Source organism: Musa acuminata, chromosome BXJ2-2 (assembly GCF_036884655.1).
Source record: "Musa acuminata AAA Group cultivar baxijiao chromosome BXJ2-2, Cavendish_Baxijiao_AAA, whole genome shotgun sequence".
Taxonomy (NCBI): Eukaryota; Viridiplantae; Streptophyta; class Magnoliopsida; order Zingiberales; family Musaceae; genus Musa; species Musa acuminata.
In genome coordinates, this window is record NC_088339.1 from 21,606,204 (window position 1) to 21,627,103 (window position 20,900).

At 35.4% G+C, this 20,900-nt stretch overlaps 1 protein-coding gene across 1 annotated transcript; it reads left to right on the top strand.

Annotated features, from left to right (window-relative positions):
- The first annotated feature begins 12,817 nt into the window (after nucleotides 1-12,817).
- Nucleotides 12,818-14,968, top strand: LOC135605333 (vacuolar protein 8-like). The gene has a single exon (XM_065095310.1). The coding sequence runs from the start codon at nucleotides 13,047-13,049 to the stop codon at nucleotides 14,787-14,789; it is 1,743 nt and encodes a 580-aa protein (XP_064951382.1). The 5' UTR covers nucleotides 12,818-13,046; the 3' UTR covers nucleotides 14,790-14,968.
- Nucleotides 14,969-20,900: the final 5,932 nt, after the last annotated feature.

Genomic DNA, 20,900 nt, shown 5'->3' on the forward strand with positions numbered 1-20,900 from the left:
TGGCGAGTGTGGGGAGAGTCCGTGTAGGCTTGATCGGTTGGTCGTCACTCAATTCGTAGTTTTTCAAGTGTACTGTGTGGGGACCATCCGGAACGGAAGGTTTCCCCTCCGGGTAACAGAACGCACGAAAGCGACGTGAAACGCTTTCACGTCATCTTTTGTGTGTTTTTACTTTTTACTTTTTCGGAGTACTAACGTATTAATTAAAAAATGGTAAAAAGTAGATTTACACGTCATCTTCCCTTCTAAAGTAACTGCTCTATGTATTTGTTTTTAATTTCGAACTACATATATTTTTCTTATCCTTAATCTTGAATATTTTTATATTTTGTATATTGATTTTATGAATGAATTTACTAATATTAAAATTTGTAAGGGAAATAAACTGTGATAAGTAGGCAAAAAGACACATCACATGAGTAGGGCTGCCGCTTTCGTTCGTACGGTTTCATATCCCGATCCAATTTTGCCACATACACCGCCCATCCCTCCCATCCATATCAGCCGTTGAATTGTCGGTGGGCCACACCTGCTCGAGGTGGGTCCTCTCTGTCCATCTCACCTTACACAATGCACGGTTGAGATTTGAGATCGGAGGGTAAGTACACAAATCCGATTATATCAAGACCGTTAGCTACTTCACGAGCAGACTTAAGACGCAACCGAAGGACGTGGACAGGAGTGGCGTGCCTCTAGATGTGCGTCACATTTTCGAGTTGTAACTTAAGTTGTGTGAAATTCCGGAAACAAAAAATGTTTCATGCTTTTATTATACGACGTTGTTTTACGTATTTGTAGAAGGTAGCAATCTCATATCTCCCTACGTGTCAACTGGTCAGAATTAAGTTGCAACATTTGAAACATTTACTTTGGAAGGTTTCATCGGAAGTACTATGAGACGTAGCATCAGGATACTCTTTTAAGAAATTAATAAAAGGAGTTTACTATTAAAGCTTCATTTTTACTATAAAAATTGATAATTTTCTTTACTATTCATAATCTCTTTAAAAATTAATAAAATAATATTATATTATTTATAATCCTTTTAATTTTAATTTTATTTTATTTTTCTTTCTTCACATCATCTACGATCGTCGTATAAGCATTTTGTCACTATCTGCTAGTCATAGATGCTAAGATAACATATGTCATGCTACACAATCTCTTTGTTTATTATTATTATTAATTTTTTCATTTTATGTTGCATATAGCATTTACTATGATGTCCATGATTATTATTGATATTTTCTCACGATAATAAGATCAATTCATCTTTAAACACAGACCTTAAATAATCCTAGTTATATGTTACTTAAGAGAGATATTGAGATAATCGAATAGATTAGTGTGTTGTATACTCGTCGATATAATAGAGGCAACTAATCTCATAACTACTCGTATAGAAACATAAGGGATATAGTGCAAGTGCTCATTCAAGAATGAGTTCACTAATTGATTCGCTCACGGAATACCGGATGATTAATAATACCTCATTGTCATACAGTAGTTTGTGATCTCAATTATATGTCTGGTCCTTAAACTTAAGACATCAAGGATGCCCTATATGAGTACTCTACTCTTTGATACTAAAATTATAGACTTGGAAGTTTTAGATCTAACACAATCGGTCATCGGGAGTGGTAGTCAATCTTACGAAGACAAATGAGTGTCAAAAGAGGATCATCCACTCTTAGTGTCATGAGAGGAATATCTTATATGTTCTCGCTTAGGTAAATCCCTGACTAGGGTCATTGGGGTTGAGAAAGGAGTTCTCTAGGAGAATCCGATTCGAGCGAGACTCAAATAGATTTCGTATAGGTTTGACAATACCATGCCTGATACACAGTCTTTGGGATATTAGATGGATAAGAGATTATAGATATACGGTAATTGATGGTAAACAAGTCTAATGGATTGGATCTCATTGTATCATTTGAGAATTATGGTGTAGTGACATAGTACGTCCGTAGTCGATAAGCTGAGTGAATTATTTGGAGATAATAATTCATTAAGTCAGAATGAGTTTTGACAGGTACAACTCACAGCCAACTCAGTATTAGGCCTAGAGGGTCACACACATATGGTAAATATTACGATGAGTAAAGGAACAAATATGAGATATCTATGAAACCCATGTTTTATTAGATATCTAACAAGCCCCTATATTATTAGTTCTTGTGGATGAGATCTAATAAGAGTTACTAAGAGATTAATGAATAGAGATCTACTAATCTAAGAGGCTTGGGTAATTGAATAGAGATCCAATACCGACAGAATCTATTATGGTTAAATTATCATGCACCTCTATAAATAGGAAGGGACCACAATGCTAATAGGCTAGAGATCTCTATGGTCGCTCCTCCTACTCCTCTCCTCCTCGACCTTATTTTGGGCATGTGGATAAGAAGAAGGGTCGACCTCTTCTTGAAGATAACGTAATCTTGTGGTGCGTATGGAGAGGAAGATCGTGCTGCGATTTAAGGAGCGTCGTTGCTGCATCCACTATGTGGATCACCACTAGAGAGGAGGACATGTGACATCATTCATTCTCTTCTATAGATTTGGGATCCTTCAAGGATATACAATCTCCCTAAGTAACACATCTCATATGATACACGTAAATTTTTTGATTTTATAGTTTTTTATGCACCAATCGATGATAAGATATTTTTCTTTAGGAATCTAGTTTTTTATTTTCTATTCTTCCCCTATGTATATGATGCTCTGATCAGATTTTTCAATAGTAGTATCAAAGCCAGGTTGGTTCATGCAATAATTATTTTTGAATTAAGTGTGTTGATGAATCACATAGAATAATTTTATGCATTATTGTTGTGAATTTTGTCATAGTTTTCATATTTGGACAACACCTTTTCTCGCTATTGAGAGGTGCTATAGAGAGGCCTTTTGACATCAAAATTATTGACACAAAAGAGGGAGAAAGTGATAGCAGCTATTGTTACCCTATGGATTGACCAAAGGTTGCTTGTAGCCTTGGCCGAGAGCCTTAGAAGAGGCTCTCGTCCTGGCCACATATAGTAGATCGAGAGCAGCCATGCTGTTATTGGCCAAACAACAACACCCCATGCGACCAAGGAGTCATGGCCGCTAGGGTTTCCTGATTGTAGGAGGTGACCCTACGACCAAGGATTCCTATCCGTAAGGGGCAGCTTAGTGACCAGGATTTCCTGGCCGCTCATGGTAACTTGCAGCTAGGAGTCCTCGTCGCAAGGGACACCTTGGGGCTAGGCTTTCTTGGTCGCCCAAGGCTGCCCTAACGGGTAGAGTTTCCTAACAACATAAGGGACTTCCTACCGTATAAGGGGCACCCTATAATAAGGTTCCCAAAAATATTATATATAATTAATTAAATAATTTTATTATTATTATTATTATTATTATTATTATTATTATTATCTAGTAGTCCTATATGATGATGTGTACATATGATGTATGATATAGATAGATGATCATGAAACATGTGATGTGATGTATGTGATGTGATTATTATTATTATTGAGTCATGCGAGCCTTTATTTTTTTTTATTATTGGGCCTACGTGGCCTGTGATTATATTATAATCACACGAGAAGATGCGATGGCAGCATGGAGGTGACAGTGGAATCCACGAGATCGAAACGGATGATCGTGACACATAGAGATGCCCCAAGATGCCGACAAAACCAATGCAGACAAGATTGACGATCACAGGAAATGGAGATACGTCGATGTAAAAATAGATTGTGATATAGGTGATTGGGCCTACTAGCTCGGACCTGATCACATTATGTTATGGTCCATGATCATCTGATGTGATTGCTCATATGTGATATATGATTGCTTATACATCTACTAGATACGTATGTATATATATATATATATATATATATGTGTGTGTGTGTGTGTGTGTGTGTGTGTGTGACCAAATCAAAAATCCCCTCTCACAATAATATTAAGTCAGTAAGTGTGAGACAATTAGATTGACTCACGTAGCCTTACATCGTTATAAGAAGAAATCAATTTCTGACATAGATTGAGTTGGTCGAGTCCCTCGAGACTCACCTATATTTTGATTCAAGATCTTGTCTATGACAAAGAGATGTCACAAGTGACTTAAGGACATGGTATGCTTAGTTGAGTCCCTCAAGGGCATAGCATCGAATTAGACTCATCTTATAATGATGGTGATGACTTAACCAAACATCATGGTTGATCGAGGCCATCATCGTTCAAAAGCCAAACAGGATGGGAATCACAACGAGTTGTGATTGACAAAAGTTGCCTACCTTTTCGGGCTTAGTATGATTGGTCGAGTCCCTCAAAGTTATACTAAAATGCTAATTATATCCCAATCCTCACTAGAGATCCGTCGAGGATCTCTAATTCACATACAAAATGGAGTTGTGTGTTTCGTGAAAAAATAGTAGGAGCAAGTTAAGATAAAAGTTCATATCTTGATTGTTTATTTTTGTAAAATATATATATTATTTTTTGTTATTATATCTTTGTTTATCAGAAACATGTCGCTTGCAAATCTCTTACATGACATACTTGATGTCAACTACCTCACTGGTCCAAACTACACGGATTTGCTCCACAACTTGAGAATCATTCTCACAGTAGAGAAAATCGTATATGTCCTTGACACAATGGTGCTCACGCCCAAGGAAGGGGCAAGTAATGATAAGATCACTCGCTACGTGAAGTATTTAGACGACTCCACTCTTGCTCAGTGTCACATGTTGGGCTCCATGACTCTCGAGTTACAGAGACAACATGAAAAGATGGATGTTAGATTCATTCTCCTATATCTCTGTAAATTATTTGAGGAACATAAAAGGACTTAGTGATATGAGATATCAAAGAGTCTCTTTCGTGCCAAGATAATAACTAAGGGGACATTGGTTCAGAACCATATCCTTAAGATGATTGAGTAGATAGAGAAGCTCACGGGTTTATGAATGGTCCTAGAGGATAACTTCTGTGTGGATCTTGTGCTTCAGTCCCTACCATATTTTTTTTCTCAATTCATTATGAATTTCAATATGAACAAGCTTGAGGTGACTCTCCTTGCGCTCCTCAATATATTAAGGGAGGCTGAGAGTACAATCAAGAAAGAGAAGCCATTTCTCTATTCTGGTGAGTTTAGAAAAAAAATGAATACAAAGAAGTTCCTTAAGAAGGGTAAGGGCAAATCGGGCAAAGTAAAGTTTGCTAAGAAGAATCCGACAAAAGACAAATGTCCGTACTTCCCCACTATGGTAAAGACGAGTACTGAAAGAGAAATTACAAAGAGTACATTACAGAGAAGGAAAAATAGAAGCTTGAAGAAGCTTCAAGTACATTCATGATTAGTCTCTATTTATCATATTTTTATGATAACACAAAGGTATTGGATACTGACAGTATTTATCACATCTGTAATTCATTGTAAGTTCTGGTAAATCCTAGGAGATTGGCGAAAGGTGAGATGGATCTGAAGATGGGCAATGGAGCAAAAATTGTTGCAGTAGCTATTGGCGAGGTCACCCTACATTTGCCTAATTGAGCTACAATTGCATTGGATGCATGTTATTTCATTCCTTCTATTATCAAAAATATTATTTTTATTTTATGTTTGACAATTAATGGATATAAATTCGTTTTTGAGAATAATAGTTATTCAATAATATTGGATGATAAGATCATCACTAGATAAATATTGCATAATGGTTTATTTATGCTAGATATTGCTCCATATATCATGAATGTATATGTGTCTAAGAGAAAACAAGATGAGGTGAATAATGCATACCTATGACATTGTAGGCTATGTCATATATATGAAGGAAGAATCCAAAAGTTGCTCAAGGATGGATACCTAGATCCATTCGACTATAAGTCATATATAACTTGCGAGCATTGCCTTCATAGAAAATTGACCAATTCTCCATTTAGTGGAACTGGAGAGAGAACCACTGAGTTGTTGGAACTCACATATAGTGATGTATATAGTCCTATATCGACTCAAGCCATAGGAGGTTACTCCTATTTTATCACTTTCACTGATGATTTCTCTAGGTACGAACATATGTACTTAATGAAGTACAAGTCCAAAGCCTTTGAAAAATTCATAAAATATAAGAATGAGGTAGAAAACTAGACTTGAAAGAGTCTCAAGAATCTTCGATCAGATCAAGGAAGTGAATACTTAAGTACAAAGTTCACTCAGTTCCTCAAAGATAAAGGAATCCTATCTCAATGTACCCCTCCTACCCATCTTATTCTAGGGATATACCCTGGAGTCCACATCTTACCTTCTAAATAGAGTTTCAACTAAGTCGGTAGTATCTATACCATATGAAATATGAAAAGGGAAGAAACTCGATCTTAATGTTGTTAAGATTTGGGACTGCACTGCCTATGTTAGGAAGGCACAACATCGACAAGTTGGAATAAAGGACTGAACGATACAAATTCATGGGATACCCCAAAGAAACTTGTATGTATTATTTCTATCACTTGAGGACCAAAAGGTTTTTGTAGCCAAGAGAGTGATATTTCTTGAGAATGAACATATTATTGGTAAAAACAGTGGGAGCATGATAGAGTTGAATAAGGTTGGAGAACATAGCTCAAGCACCATTCCGTAACCCTAGTATGTTTAGGTACCTAGCACACAAGTTCCAACTTTGCATAAGTCCGACATAGTATCTCATCCTCCAAAGAGATATGTGAGACATATCAAAGGAGAGGATGTTGAGGATAATGATCCTCAAACTTACGAAAAGGCTATTATGAGTATAGACTTCGAGAAATGGTAATAAGCTACGAATTTTGAGATGGATTTTATGCATTCCAATATGGTTTGGAACCTAATTGAAGCACCTGAGGGTATCGTACCCATTGGTTAAAAGTAGATCTTCAAGAAGAAGATTAAAGTAGATGGAAAGGTGAAGACCTATAAAGCAAGACTAGTGGCTACGGAGTATCCTCAAAGACAAGGAGTTGACTATAATGAAACATTCTCACCCATAGTCATGTTAAACTTCATCTGAATTCTGTTAGCAATTGTAGCACACTATGACTATAAGATTTGACAAATGGACGTGAAAATCATATTCTTCAATAGCAACCTCGAGGAGGAGGCATATATGATACAACTTAAGGGATTCATGTCTAAGGAGAGTCGAGATAAGGTGTGTAGATTACTTAGATCTTTATATGGACTAAAATAAACTTTCTAAAGTTAGAACATAACATATGATGAGACGATTATATCTTATGATTTTGTTAAGAACGAAGATGAGCCTTGTGTGTACAAAAAAGTAAGTGAGAGTGCTATCATAGTGCTATATATGGATGACATCTTGATCATTGGGAATAATGTACGAATACTTTTCATAGTAAATGCTTGGCTATCTAGACATTTCTCAATGAAGAACTTAAGGGAAACATCCTATATCTTGGGGATTCGGATCTATAGAGATAGATCCAAAAGATACTTGGCTTTTCCTAGTCCAGATACATAGACATTATTGTAAAAAGATTTGACATGAAAAATTCTAAGAGATGTCTCATATTGATGAGGCATGAAATCACTTTCTAAGAGTATATTCCCAAAGACTCCTAAAGAAAGGGCAAACATGAATAGACTACCCTATATCTTAGTGATAGGATCTATCATTTATGCTATGTTATATACCAGGTCTGATATAAAGCATGCTCGAAGTGTTACGAGCATATATCAAGCGGATCCAAGTTTGGAACATTGAAAGACAGTAAAGTGTATTCTTTAAGTGCTTAAAAAAGACTAAGAATCTTTTACTAGTATATGGAGGAAGTGGTCTCAGAGTGAGGGCTACACAGACTCGAGTTTCTAGTCTGATGTCGATAATAGTAGTATATTGGAAGAATTCCAAGTAAGATACTATTGTTGACTTGACCACAGAGGCGGAGTACATTATTGCGTAGAAATAACAACAGATGAAGTTTGGATGAAGAAGTTCATCAGATATCTAGGAGTCGTGCTAGGTAGCAATGAGCCAATTTTTTTATATTACAACAATAATGAGGTGATTGCTCAAGTGAAGGAACCCAAGTCTCATTAGAAGTCTAAGCATATTCTAAGAAGGTTCCACCTGATCAAAGAGATCATAGCTTGTGGTGATGTAGTAGTGGAAAAAATTTCATTTGAAGATAACATCGTAGATCCATTAACAAAGTTATTGTCTCATGTTGTCTTTAAGCGTCATAAGGGACTAATGGTGATCAAGCACGTAAGTGATTAGCTTTAGGCCAAGTGGGAAATTGCTAATCATATGTGCCCTGCAAACCAATCACATGAATGATGACACATGTGACATGCTACACAATCTCTTTGTTTATTATTATTATTATTATTACTATTATTGATATTTTCTTATTTTATGTTGCATGTTACATATATTGGGATATCTACGAATCTGTATAATGAGAATTAGATCGTGATGATATCACGATAATGAGATAAATTTGTCTTTAAACACAAACCTTAAATAATCCTAGTCATAGGTTACTCTAGAGAGACATCGAGATAACCGGACATATTGGTGTGTTGTATACCCATCCAAATAATAGAGGCGGCTGGTCTTATAGCTGCTTGTGTGGGGACACTAAGGATATAGTACAAGTGCTCATTAGAGAATAAGTTCACTAATTAATCTACTCACGGAATGCTGTATAATTAATAATACCTCATCGTTAGATTGTAATTCCATGGTCTAAAATGTATGTTTGGTCCTTAGACTTGAGACATTAATGATACCCTATATGAGTACTCCACTCTTTGATATCGAACTTATAGGTCCGGAAGTTCTAGATCTAGTACAACCGGTCATCGAGAGTGGTGGCCAACCTTAGGAGGATAATTGAGTATCGATAGAGGATAATCTACTCTCGGTGTCATGAGAAAAATATCCTATGTGTTCTTGCTTAAGTAACTCCGTGGCTAGGGTCATTCAGATTGAGAGAGAAAGGAGTTCTCCGAAAGAATCTGATTATGTGCCTAATAGCACTATGCCCAGTATATGGTAAATGAGATATTATATGGATGAGGAATTATAGATACATGGTAACTAAGGGTAGACATTTTCAATGGATTGAATCCCCTGTATCGTCTAGGGATTATGACGTAGTGGCCTAGTACATCCATAGTCGATGTGTCAAGTGAATTATTATAAAGATAATAATTCACTGAGTTAGAAAGAATTCTGATAGGTATGACTCACAACCAACTTGGTATTGAGCATAGAGAGTCACACACATATGGTAGATGTTACGATGAGTAGAGGTGTAGATATAAGATATCTACGGAACCCTGTTTTATTGGATATCTAATAAGCTCATGTATTATTGAATCCAACGGATGAGATCCAATAAGAGCTAGTAAAAGAATATTAGATAGAGATCTACTAATTTAAGAGGGTTAGGTAATTGGACAGAGATCTAATATCCAATAGAGCATGATCTATTAGAGTTAAGTTGTCATGCACCTCTATAAATAAGAAGGGACCATAATGCTCATATGTTAGAGATCTTTGTGGCTGCCCCTCTCATTCTCCTCTCTTTCCTCTCCTCCTCAATCGACAACCCTTGTTTGGGGCATGTGGACAACAAGAAGGGTCGGCCCCTTCTTGAAGATAATGCAATCTTATGATACTCGTGGAGAGGAAGATCGTGCTACGATTTGAGGAGTGTCATCGCTATATCCGCCGTATGGATCATTACTAAAGAGGAGGACACGTGACCTCCTTCATCATCTCCTATATATCTGGGAACTTTCATGGATATATAATTTCCCTAGGTAATATATCTTATATGATATGTAGAGTTTTTTGATTTTACGATTTTTTACGTACCAATCGTTTTATGGTGACATGATGTTTTTCTTTGAGAATATGGTTTTTTGTTTTCTGTTCTTCCAGATGCTCTGATAAGATTTTCCAATACTATCGACACTCCTCAACGTTTCCTGTCACCACCCCATTTATTGCCCCCTATCTTACACTCCTCAAAATTATACTCTAACTTACTTGTCATCTCCTGGATACTGTCCTTTGATAAAGAGGAAGAGAAAGAAGAGGAGGAGGAGGAGGAAGAAGAAGATAGGGTATTTATATCCATTTATGAAAAGATAATTTTTAAGATATTAAAAAAAGATTTTAAACAGTAATATCCTTAATAATAATATTTTATCATTTATAACCACTCCAATTTTGATTTTAATCTTTTCTTCTTCTTTTTTCCTTCCTCACATGCCATCTTCGTAATACTACTTGTTGCCCCCCAACCCACCCCTTAGCTCATGCCTGTCACTTATCGCCGCCCTTAACTTGCACTCATTACCAATCATGACCCCTAACTTGCTTTCCAATCGTCGATCGTCACCCCTTAGCTCGCACTCATCGTTGTCTATCGTTGTCCCTCATCTCACTCTCCGTTAGCTCCAACTTTACTCATTGCTCTCTTCATATTATCTTTGCACGAGATGAAAACGGAAGAAGAAAGAGATATTTAAATTTAGTTATGAAATAATAATTTTAGAATAAAATTGTAAATTGTAATCTCTTGTGGTTATTGTCTTAATCTCACATTTATCCATTAGGATGCAATGATGGAATTCATCTGTTGCTATGGATCATTATATCTGTAAACAGATCATAACTACTCTGTCAGATTCTTAATCGCATTACTTTAGCAAAAGCCTGTTCTTGCTTTAGCGATCAATGATTGGGTATCCCAAGTATTATAATTCCATGTGTGTAAAGCATGAATATATTGAAGGCTAAATAGGTTTCAAAGCCAGCCAAAAGATGAACTCTTGATGATTGTTAGGATAATTGAGACAGCCTTTGCCATCATTATATAGGTTAATTTAGCAGATGAATCCAAGCTTCCTCTTGGAAGAGAGAACCTTAAAAATGGGCACCATTGAATAGAAATATCGATTCACTTTGAGCCTTCTTGGCAGTTCTCGCAGAAATCATTGCTTTAATGATATTATAATTATGCATACTTAACTTGAGTTCCTCCCCCAAAAGGTTTCCCTCTTTGTTTTGGTGGAATAATACAGCCTTTCTGTGCTTTCTTCTGGTGCTGATCGTGCAGTTCTTCTTTCTATCTCTCTGCTTTATCCTCCATGCTTAAAGGCATGCGGAGAAGTCGGTCTCTGCTTTGAGATGTGATATCACGGGGCTGAGGTTAATGAATCCAAACAAAGAAAGGGCTTCACATGAGCAGGGCAATGACTGCCCAGTTGCTGAGGATGTTGGAAATGTCACATTATTGTCACCCGAGGAAGAGAGAAGTGGTCCATGAACAGAGCTGGTCCTCTTTCTTCACAGAATCACAGTAACTCAACATCCATGATTCTCTCTCTATCACCTTTTTCTCTCTGAACTTTGGACCAGCAGGCCACAAGAAAGGACGGTCCTTCAAAGTAATAATGGTGGCACATATGTAGGGTCTTTCTCCACAGGCAAAGAACTTAATCGCTCATCACCATACAATCCATCATCTTGGATCTCTAGGCGAATTAATGGCAGATGATAGATATGTGTTGGATGGTTATGGGATTTCTTATTTATTTTTATTTTTTTAGGTTGCTTTGTGATAAACTCATCATATGGAATTCTTGGGTTTGATAAATATTTCTTTTTTAATTTTTAATGAAAAAAATGTTTACTTCCATGTCAAGTTAATTTAAAACCTAAAGAATTCTTCTTGAAGAAAAATAAATCATTATACATTAAGGGTTGATTACACTTTAAATGTCTTACATATAACAAGATATCAGTTTGGTATGACAAAAAAAAAATTCAGAATATATATGAGAAAGTATATAAAAGACTTTAGGATTGGATTTAAATTAAATAAATAATAAAATATTTTTTATATTTAAATTATTCTCACATATGAAGTACTAATACAGCCAAAGCTAGCTAAAGACACCTATCAAAAAGCAAGATGTCTACCTGCATGAATCATGCAAGGTACAAATAATTCAACCATAAAATCAAAATATTTTTTCACCAATAATATCTATTTGATCAGATCAGTGCACAAAAGTTGTATCAATATGGGATAAGGCCATCATATATAATTTTATCTTCATATTTAAAGATAATATTTTTGATAAATCATAGAAGAAGAATCATAACATTTTATCAAGATCCACTCTAAGATATTTTACTACATCAATCACATAAATTCCATTTTAGAAGAGAAAGAAAAGAATGCAAAGGTATAAAAAATATAGAAGAAAATGAAAAATAAAAAGATGGAAATAAAAACAGCAGAAAAGGGAATAGAGGACAAGAAATGACAAGAAATAAAACAAAACAAACAAACAAAAAAGGAACCTAAACACCTTCAGTACATCATTATATTGCAATCCTGCTGGTGTCTAAACATTTTCATTGGAACTGGTGAGCAAGGAGATGTTTTCATCAGGAGAAAATTATTATATGATTGAGTCTAAAGATACCCTAGATACTTTATTCCTCACAAAAGGAAAAGAAAAAGCTCATTAAAAAATGAGCTCCCATCCATTAATATGTCCTATCATTTCCAGAATAAACTTTATTCTTATCCAAATGCTTATGCTTGATTCCTCATAGATATCATCCCTTCTGTTCCACTCTATGATAGCCACTTACCATCATCATCAAATACAGTAAAAACTTAACTTTCATTCCAATGTTTCCAGCAAACATATCATCATTGGTTTCCACTCTTTTGCAGAATCTCCAACAGGCCAAACTACCCTCAATCTTCCAGAGGACCAAACTACCTTGTCATCAATTCCGCTAGTTAGTGAAAGGAACATTAACGATTTTAATATTCATTCAGTACCTTGTGGAATATTGTGTGGCACAGAAGTGTGTGATGGGAGTAGATGGATGAGCACCCAAGAAATAAAAAGAGTTCACAGCGGAAACCAAAGTTCTTCTTAGTCTTCGAGTCCTCCAACCAAATCTCCCTTCAATTCCTCAACAACTGAGTTGCGAAAGTATGTCCCAGAATTCATGGATTCAGAGATGAGCGAAGAGAGCGAAGGTTGCGGCCACAATCCACCTCAGTCTGAAGAGATATCGCTCGGACGAGCATCGGAGCTCATCACTGCGTTGATTTCCTCCACATACTGCGTCAGATCCTTCCCTCTGAAATGGCAACTGATCCGCGGCAAGCTCGACCAGCTCCACTCTGGCTTGTTGGCAGCAGCTGACCGCGGCGATTCCACCAACAATTCGGAGCTTATGGAGCTACTGGAAGCCGTGACTTCGACTTTGAAGGAGGCGCAGGTTCTCGCAAACAAGTCCAGTGATGAGTCTTACGGCGGCGGGAAGCTGCTCCTGAAGAGCGATCTTGAGATATTGAGCTCCAAGGTCGAGGTTCAATTCACAATCCTGTCTGACATGTATGTTTCTGGGGCTGTGGCGCACTCCCTAGCTATCATCCTGTCGAAACCGGAAGTGGGCGCAAGCAGGGAGGACATGAAGATCTATTTGAGAGATCTTATTTCGAGGCTGAAGATTAGTGATTCACAGATGAGAATTCGGGCATTGTGCGCCCTTAACGATGTCCTTCATGAGGACGAGAAGTATGCGAGGATCATGGCGGTAGAGATGTCCGATGGTGTCAGTCTCCTCGTGAAACTCCTTGAACAAGGTGAGACAGGCGTTCAAGAGGAGGCAGCCGAGGGAATCTCTGTAATCGCAGGGTTCGAATCCTACAGAGGAGCTCTCGTCGTGGCCGGAGTCATTGCGCAGCTGATTCGAGTTTTGGAGACTACGGGTAGCCAACTCGCAAGAGCGAGAGCCGCTCGAGCTCTGAAGAAGCTGACGGAGAACTCCGAGAACGCATGGTCAGTTTCTGCTCAAGGTGGAGTCTCGACGCTGCTGAAGATATGCAGCGATGCCCACAGCAGCGGAGAGCTGATTCGGTCAGCCTGCGACATACTGAAGAGCCTTAGCAGTGTTGACGAGATCAAGAGGTTCATGGTGGAAGAAGGGGCGGTCTCCGTCTTCGTGAAGCTCTCAGGATCGAAGGAAGAATCGTCCAAGATCAAAGCAATCGAGTTCCTAACGATTCTGGCTTCTGATGATGACATGAAGCACGAGGTGGTGAACCAAGAAGTGGTTGGGTCGCTCGTTCAGGTCCTCGATCCAAGTTCTGCTCACACATCCAAGGCGAGACAGGTTGCCCTCAGGGCTATCGAGAGCCTGTGTTTCTCATCTCCGAGTTCTATGAATCAGCTGCTGAGCTCTGGCTTCCTCGACCGTGTTCTCCTCCTCCTGAGAAACGGTGAGATATGCATACAGGAATCAGCACTCAACGCAGTGTCTCGCCTCTGCGGGCTGTCCGAGAGGAGCAAGAAAGTGATGGGCGACGCCGGATTCATGCCGGAACTCGTGAAATTACTGGAGGCTAAATCGTTTCAGGTGCGGGAGGTGGCAGCCGAGGCGCTCTGCGGCATGATGTCCATCCAAAGAAACCGGAGAAGATTCATCCAAGAGGACCAAAACGTGAATCGAATTCTGCAGCTCCTCAATCCCGAAGAGGAGAAACCAGTGGCAAAAAAGTTTCTGCTCTCTGCAGTGTTGTCCCTGACAGACAACGATGGTGTTCGACGAAAGATCATTGCTTCTGGGTGCATGAAATATCTGCAAAAACTCGCTGAGACTGATGTAACAGATGCAAAAAGGATTGTTAAGAAGCTATCCGGTAACAGATTTCGGAGTATATTGACAAGAATCTGGAGCTCATAAAATCAATCATTTGTTCATCCTGACCAAAGTCTTAAACATCAGCTTTATTTTTCCTTTTTCTTTTCTTTTCTTCCTGCAATCGCTTTCTCTTCCTTACATTATGATGACTCGGAGCAGCTTTCTTTGGTGATGCAAGTGATCTGTAATTTGTTTGATGAGAAGAGTAGTGCTTGAGATTAGCCTTTGTTGACAAGGAAAATTATTGTGCAGTATCTGTGAGATAGAACTGATTGCTAGTGTGTTCCAACTTGGGTTGGGCATCTTATCACTTCTTCACGGTCTCTCGATGGCCACCTATATTCTTCATGACACCGTGGACAAGGCCATATTTGTTGCCATGCTCTGCAGTGTCAGAATGGTCCCAAGACTGGACTGACATGTTCGCGCACTTGATGCATACTGTTGCAATGTAAACTGATCGATAGCTCCTCACCAGATCATAATAATTTCTTAGCACCTCTAAATTCACAAAGCTAAAAGACGTAGTAAACAACAGGAAACAAAAGTGAAAAACGAGTACTTTTGATCACATGAGAACTTGAGGTGGGCCCTGAAGTCAAGAAAGGACCGTGCTGGGAACTTCTACCTCGTGGTGTCTGCGAGAATTAAGTAGTTGATTGTGATTGTTCCTCCTTTGTCTCTTGGACGTCTGCCGCTCGGAAGATTCTTCCTGCCAAGTTTTATCATTGGAATTAAATTCACAGCAGAGTGGGACTTTAAAGTCAAATCATTTGCAGATTGGGTTTGGAGTTGCTGAATCATCTTGATGCTGTGAAAGTAGATACTTGTGCATCGTAAGCTCTCGTCAATCGAGGTGATGATCCATTTTGGCTCTGCATGTCTAAAGTTGATTTGATGATATTATAAGCTAAAATTATAATTATACTATAATATAAAATAAATTTAATGTCTAAATTTAAAATTAAATATTAAAGATGCATATATTTAAAATTTAATATTAAAAATTAGATATACATATTTTTCGATATCATTCATAATATCTTTATTTAAATTATAGAATGCCTTTGTGGTTCGATTTGTAGGATGTAGAAATACTAATTTATAAAATGAACTAGGCTCACCTTATCCTCTTTTTCTATATTTCACATGATCACTATGAACGATGGAATAGAGACTAAACGGAGATGGAATAGTTCTATAATCTCATGTATGTTATTGTATATTATCGTATTGAGTCTCGGTCCTATCTATTAATAGACAATAGCAGAGTGTAGGATAAGCAATTATGAGTGTCCCTCCATTAAGATTATATCATGAGAAATCCTGTAATAAGTGAACTTCTATCCTATTTGTTGTCGACTATAATCAAAATTCATTCAAAACTATAATATATCTTATCCAATTAAATAGGACCACATATTCTGATTTATTTTTACTTTGTCTATTATTAATTGATAAGATATAAAAATAATTTAGAATTAAAATAAATAAATAAAATTTTATTTAAAAATATTTTTTGATTAGATTCTAAAAATTTTAAAAGGTATTTTATATATGATCATGTATTTTAAAACAAATCAATAAGTTCAATGAGTATAAAAATATTTTATTAAGTTTAATTTTTAATGTGAGTTATAACAATTGTATGTCATCAATGTCATATATTTTTCTATGTACTACAACACTATTAATCTTTCCCAATATAGTCTATCATAACCTTTGTAATTTATTTTGTTAACACAATTTTATTATTCCATTCAACCATAATATGCTTATGCATAAATGTAAATAGGATAACAAAAAAGAATAACTTTAATTAAGTAGGCAAACAAAATTATCAATAATAGTATCTACTTAAATATATATCACCATATCTTTTATGATTTACTTAGAAGCTTTATTCTTTAAATACTTTAGACTATGAAATGACTAATACAATAAACTTGTACTCACTAACCTTTATATATGCACATTGATTAATAATATTTTTTTAATCTAAAAAAATGATGTCATGAAACTTTATATATCATTATTTGAAAGTTTGTTTATAATCATAAATATTTTTTTTATTTTTGTAAGCCTAATTTTCATTTTCCTTCTCTCTCTCTCTTGAATCATTTTAATTGTTCTATATAGATTTTCTAATCTAGATCTCTATTAAAAAATATACTATTTTCACATTATATATCTCAAAGTTATCATGAGCTACTAATATCATAATGATTCTCAATGAATTTTTTTTAATTATAAAGAATATCTCGTTATAATTAATACATTCTTTTTTAGAAAACTTATGAACATAAGTTTTGCTTTATATCATTCAATATTATCTCTTAAATCATATTTTATTTTAAAGAACTATTTGCAATCGACTCTTCTATAGTTATTGGGCAATACAATGAGTTTCTAGATATTTCCATAAATTTTAATTCTTCTTTCATTATATCATATCACCTTTTAAAATTACTACTTTCTATAGTTTATGAAAATGATAAAGGGTCCCTTTTGATTATCAGAAATGATAGATCTCATTTTCCTTTGAAATCTTCTCAAGACTATTGATTGTGGTTGTTCCACAATATCGTTAGCAATAATATCAATATTATATAGGAGTTTATCAATATTATTTTATTATTTATTCTTATCAATTTGTTTAGTATTTTGAGAAACAAAAACCTCTCAAATAGAAAATCATAATAGAGCATTAACTTGAATTTCTTTTATATCAAAATTAATTTTTTAAGATTTTTCACTCCATTGATTTTATTATTTTTTAGAAATATTACATTACTAAATTCTACTATCTTGTACTAATAATTAGGCCAATAAAATCTATATCTCTTAAATTTTTTGAGATAACTAATTAAATATATAAAAATAATTCTTGGATCTAATTTTTTTTATATGGATTAAATACTCTTATCTCTATATGATAATTTTGAATATGTAAATATCTCAAACTATGTTTTCTACTGGTTCATAACTCAAATAGAGTTGATGAAACTAACTTATAATAACCATGTTCGTGATATATATAGCTATCATAAGAGCTTTATCTAACATCGACACAAATATAAAGAAATAGCCCATTATACTCCTAATTATCCATAAGATTATTGTTTCATATTTTAGTAATATTATTCTACTACAATATACTTAGTAAGGTATACTAAGCATAAATACATCATCTTTCTAAAAATTTAGTAAAAGAACTAGAATTTTAACTTAACTTATAATATCTATCATAAAATTCATCACCCATATCTGACAATTTTAACTTTAACAATCTAATTATCTCTCGATTTCATTTGTATATATATCAAAAGTGTTAATAACATGAGACTTTTTATATATTAGATATATATAGTCATATCTTGACCGATTATCTATAAATATGATAAAATATTTTTCTTCACTGAGATGGAAAATATAGAGTAATCTGTAGATATCAATATGAATAATCTTAAAAATTTTATTTTTTATGATATTTTTCCTTATACGCTTAGTTTGGTTTCTTTTAATACAATCAATGCAAACATCAAAATAAGTGAAGTCTAAATCTTCCAAAATATTATTTTTTTATTAATATTTTATTAATTATAATAATTATTAAATATTAATTAGTATAAAAGAAGACTCATTTGAGACTATAATCATGATAAAATGTAAATCATAACTTTATGTGAGAAATAAATCTTATTTCATAATTTTTTTCATGCTCATGTATTAAATAACCATATAAATATCCAAAATAATAATTAAATTTTCTAAATAACATAAGCAATTAAATTTGTAGAATAATAAAATATGTTATATGGATAATAATAAATATCTATAATTTATTTTTTATTTAATTGTAATAAAATAGTTTATCAAATTTTATGCCATAATTTATGTTATTATGGTTGTTCAACAATAATGCGAAATTAGAAGGGCAAAATCATAAATAGAAGATATCGACCAAAAATAATCAATTTCATGAGGATAAAATATGAATTTTATAACTAAGGGCATAAGTCAGAAATAATTTATAGGTTTCGATGGGAATTTGAAGGATAAAAAAGTTGCAAGGGATATCGATGGGAATTAATAGCTTTTATAAAGGCAAAATTGATCTTTAGTAGGGTGGATGCCCTAAAACCTTCGCCCTAAATTGGTCGCACCACAACCTGCCTACCCCAATACCTAGAAGCGCGAGTCCTCATCGACAACGCATCTCACGGTGGCATTTCCACCACCATCTACCGTCGTCGCCTATCACCTGGAGTAACACCACCGTTGCCCCCGGTATGGCCCATCGCTAGAAGCAATGGCCTCCATTGTGCATGGTCGACTCTCCATTGGCTCCTTCTATTGTGTTCTCTTCACGATATATGACCTCTTCACCACGGTGTGGCTATGCCCTTAATGTCGACATAGCATAACCTGTTAATCACCATTGTCTCCCAATCATGCGATGTAGTTTTTTTTCTGCAATCGATAATGCAACATCGCTATCCGTCAAACCCTCGCCACAACCAGCATCACATGATAGTTACATGATTGACGACAAATCCAATAGCACCAGTCACGACAATACATGTGATCGAGATGGATGTCGTGCCTCACCAACATGAAGCTTTCTCCTTTTCGTTGTGACTCGCTTCCATGATGCCCAAGCTACCACCGACAATAGCAATTTCCCACAACAAGGCCATCACACACCAGCTCGACCAACAACCTTAGTAGGTTGTTTCCCATCATAGCACCATTGCATGTAGCAACATTGCGGCCCATAGTAGGGCCAACGACTATAATAGTCCATCGCCCTTTGCCCGAGCTCCTATAGACAACAACAACGATGTCTTCATCACATGTAGTAGTGTTATTATATCTTAACAAAGCCAAGGACCATAATAGGCCATCGACCACTTGGTGCATTACCATCAGTAACAAGTTTTCATCCAGGATAGCATTGACAGCATCTCTTTTAATCTTACGTTGGATTGTCATGGATAGTAAGCCATCCATGGAAGCCCACTAACATAATCTGATAGTAACCTTCTAATCTTTCAAAGAATTACTGAGTGACAGAATATGGACTAAAGAGAGATGAAAATAGATCTATAATCTTAAGTTTATTATCGTATATTATCATATTGAGTCTCTAGAAGATCCTATCTATATATAAGAGAGAACAGAGAGTCTATAATAAATAATTTCTAGACTTATTTATTGGTCAATGATTAATATTAGATATTAATTAAAACTATAACATATCCTATCTAATTAAATATGATCATATAATCTAACATACACAAGATAGAAAAATATTTATTTTTAATCCATCTCGATATCGATACGTAGAAGAAGATAAAAGCCTTCAATAGAAGCCATCGCTAATTGATAGGGGAACAAATATAAAAAGCAAATTGGACACAGTTATTGAGGTATGATTATTCTCATTCTCACATGTGTTTAATTCATTTTGAAAATCTAAGTTGAGCGTTAAAGATATCATGTTGGTAACTCCACACGATATTGGTCTTAACATAGGTTGACTCCACATTAAATATATAAAGGCATATTGAAAAGATTAGTTGAATTGGTCTCATACCTCAGTTTGGAGAGAAACTGAACAGAGTTATTTTATCGGATTGAATTGTAATGAATGGTGTATCAATGAGGACCTGTTTGATGTCTCATCATTTCCATTATTTTGATCAATTAAGATAAATCGAAGATTGCACTCATGACGAAATCCATGTAGGTTTTACTGGCCATTCCCTGCGTCTTAGGTCTTAACTTGGTCAGCCTTGGTTGTTTCTTTGCCTCTGTGTTTAATAGCTTCAAAGCAAAGGAAAAAAGGATTGGGGATTGTTAGAAATGGAATTCATTGTCGATTGGGACTAATTTGGATTCTGTGTAGGCTACGAATCTATCCCTGTTTTCACATAAGAAATGACATCAAGATCCTATCAAATGGCAAAGAAGCCATAAGATGACCTTTTAATTTATTGGATACCATAACCATATGACTGTCAATACCCATAAATATTATTGAGGGACATTAACAAGAAAAGATTTATCTTAAGTACGTTCTAATCTCGAACCTCCTAAACTAAGACAGATTGCTTATGCTTCTTATGATCTTTTACGTCCATAATAAAT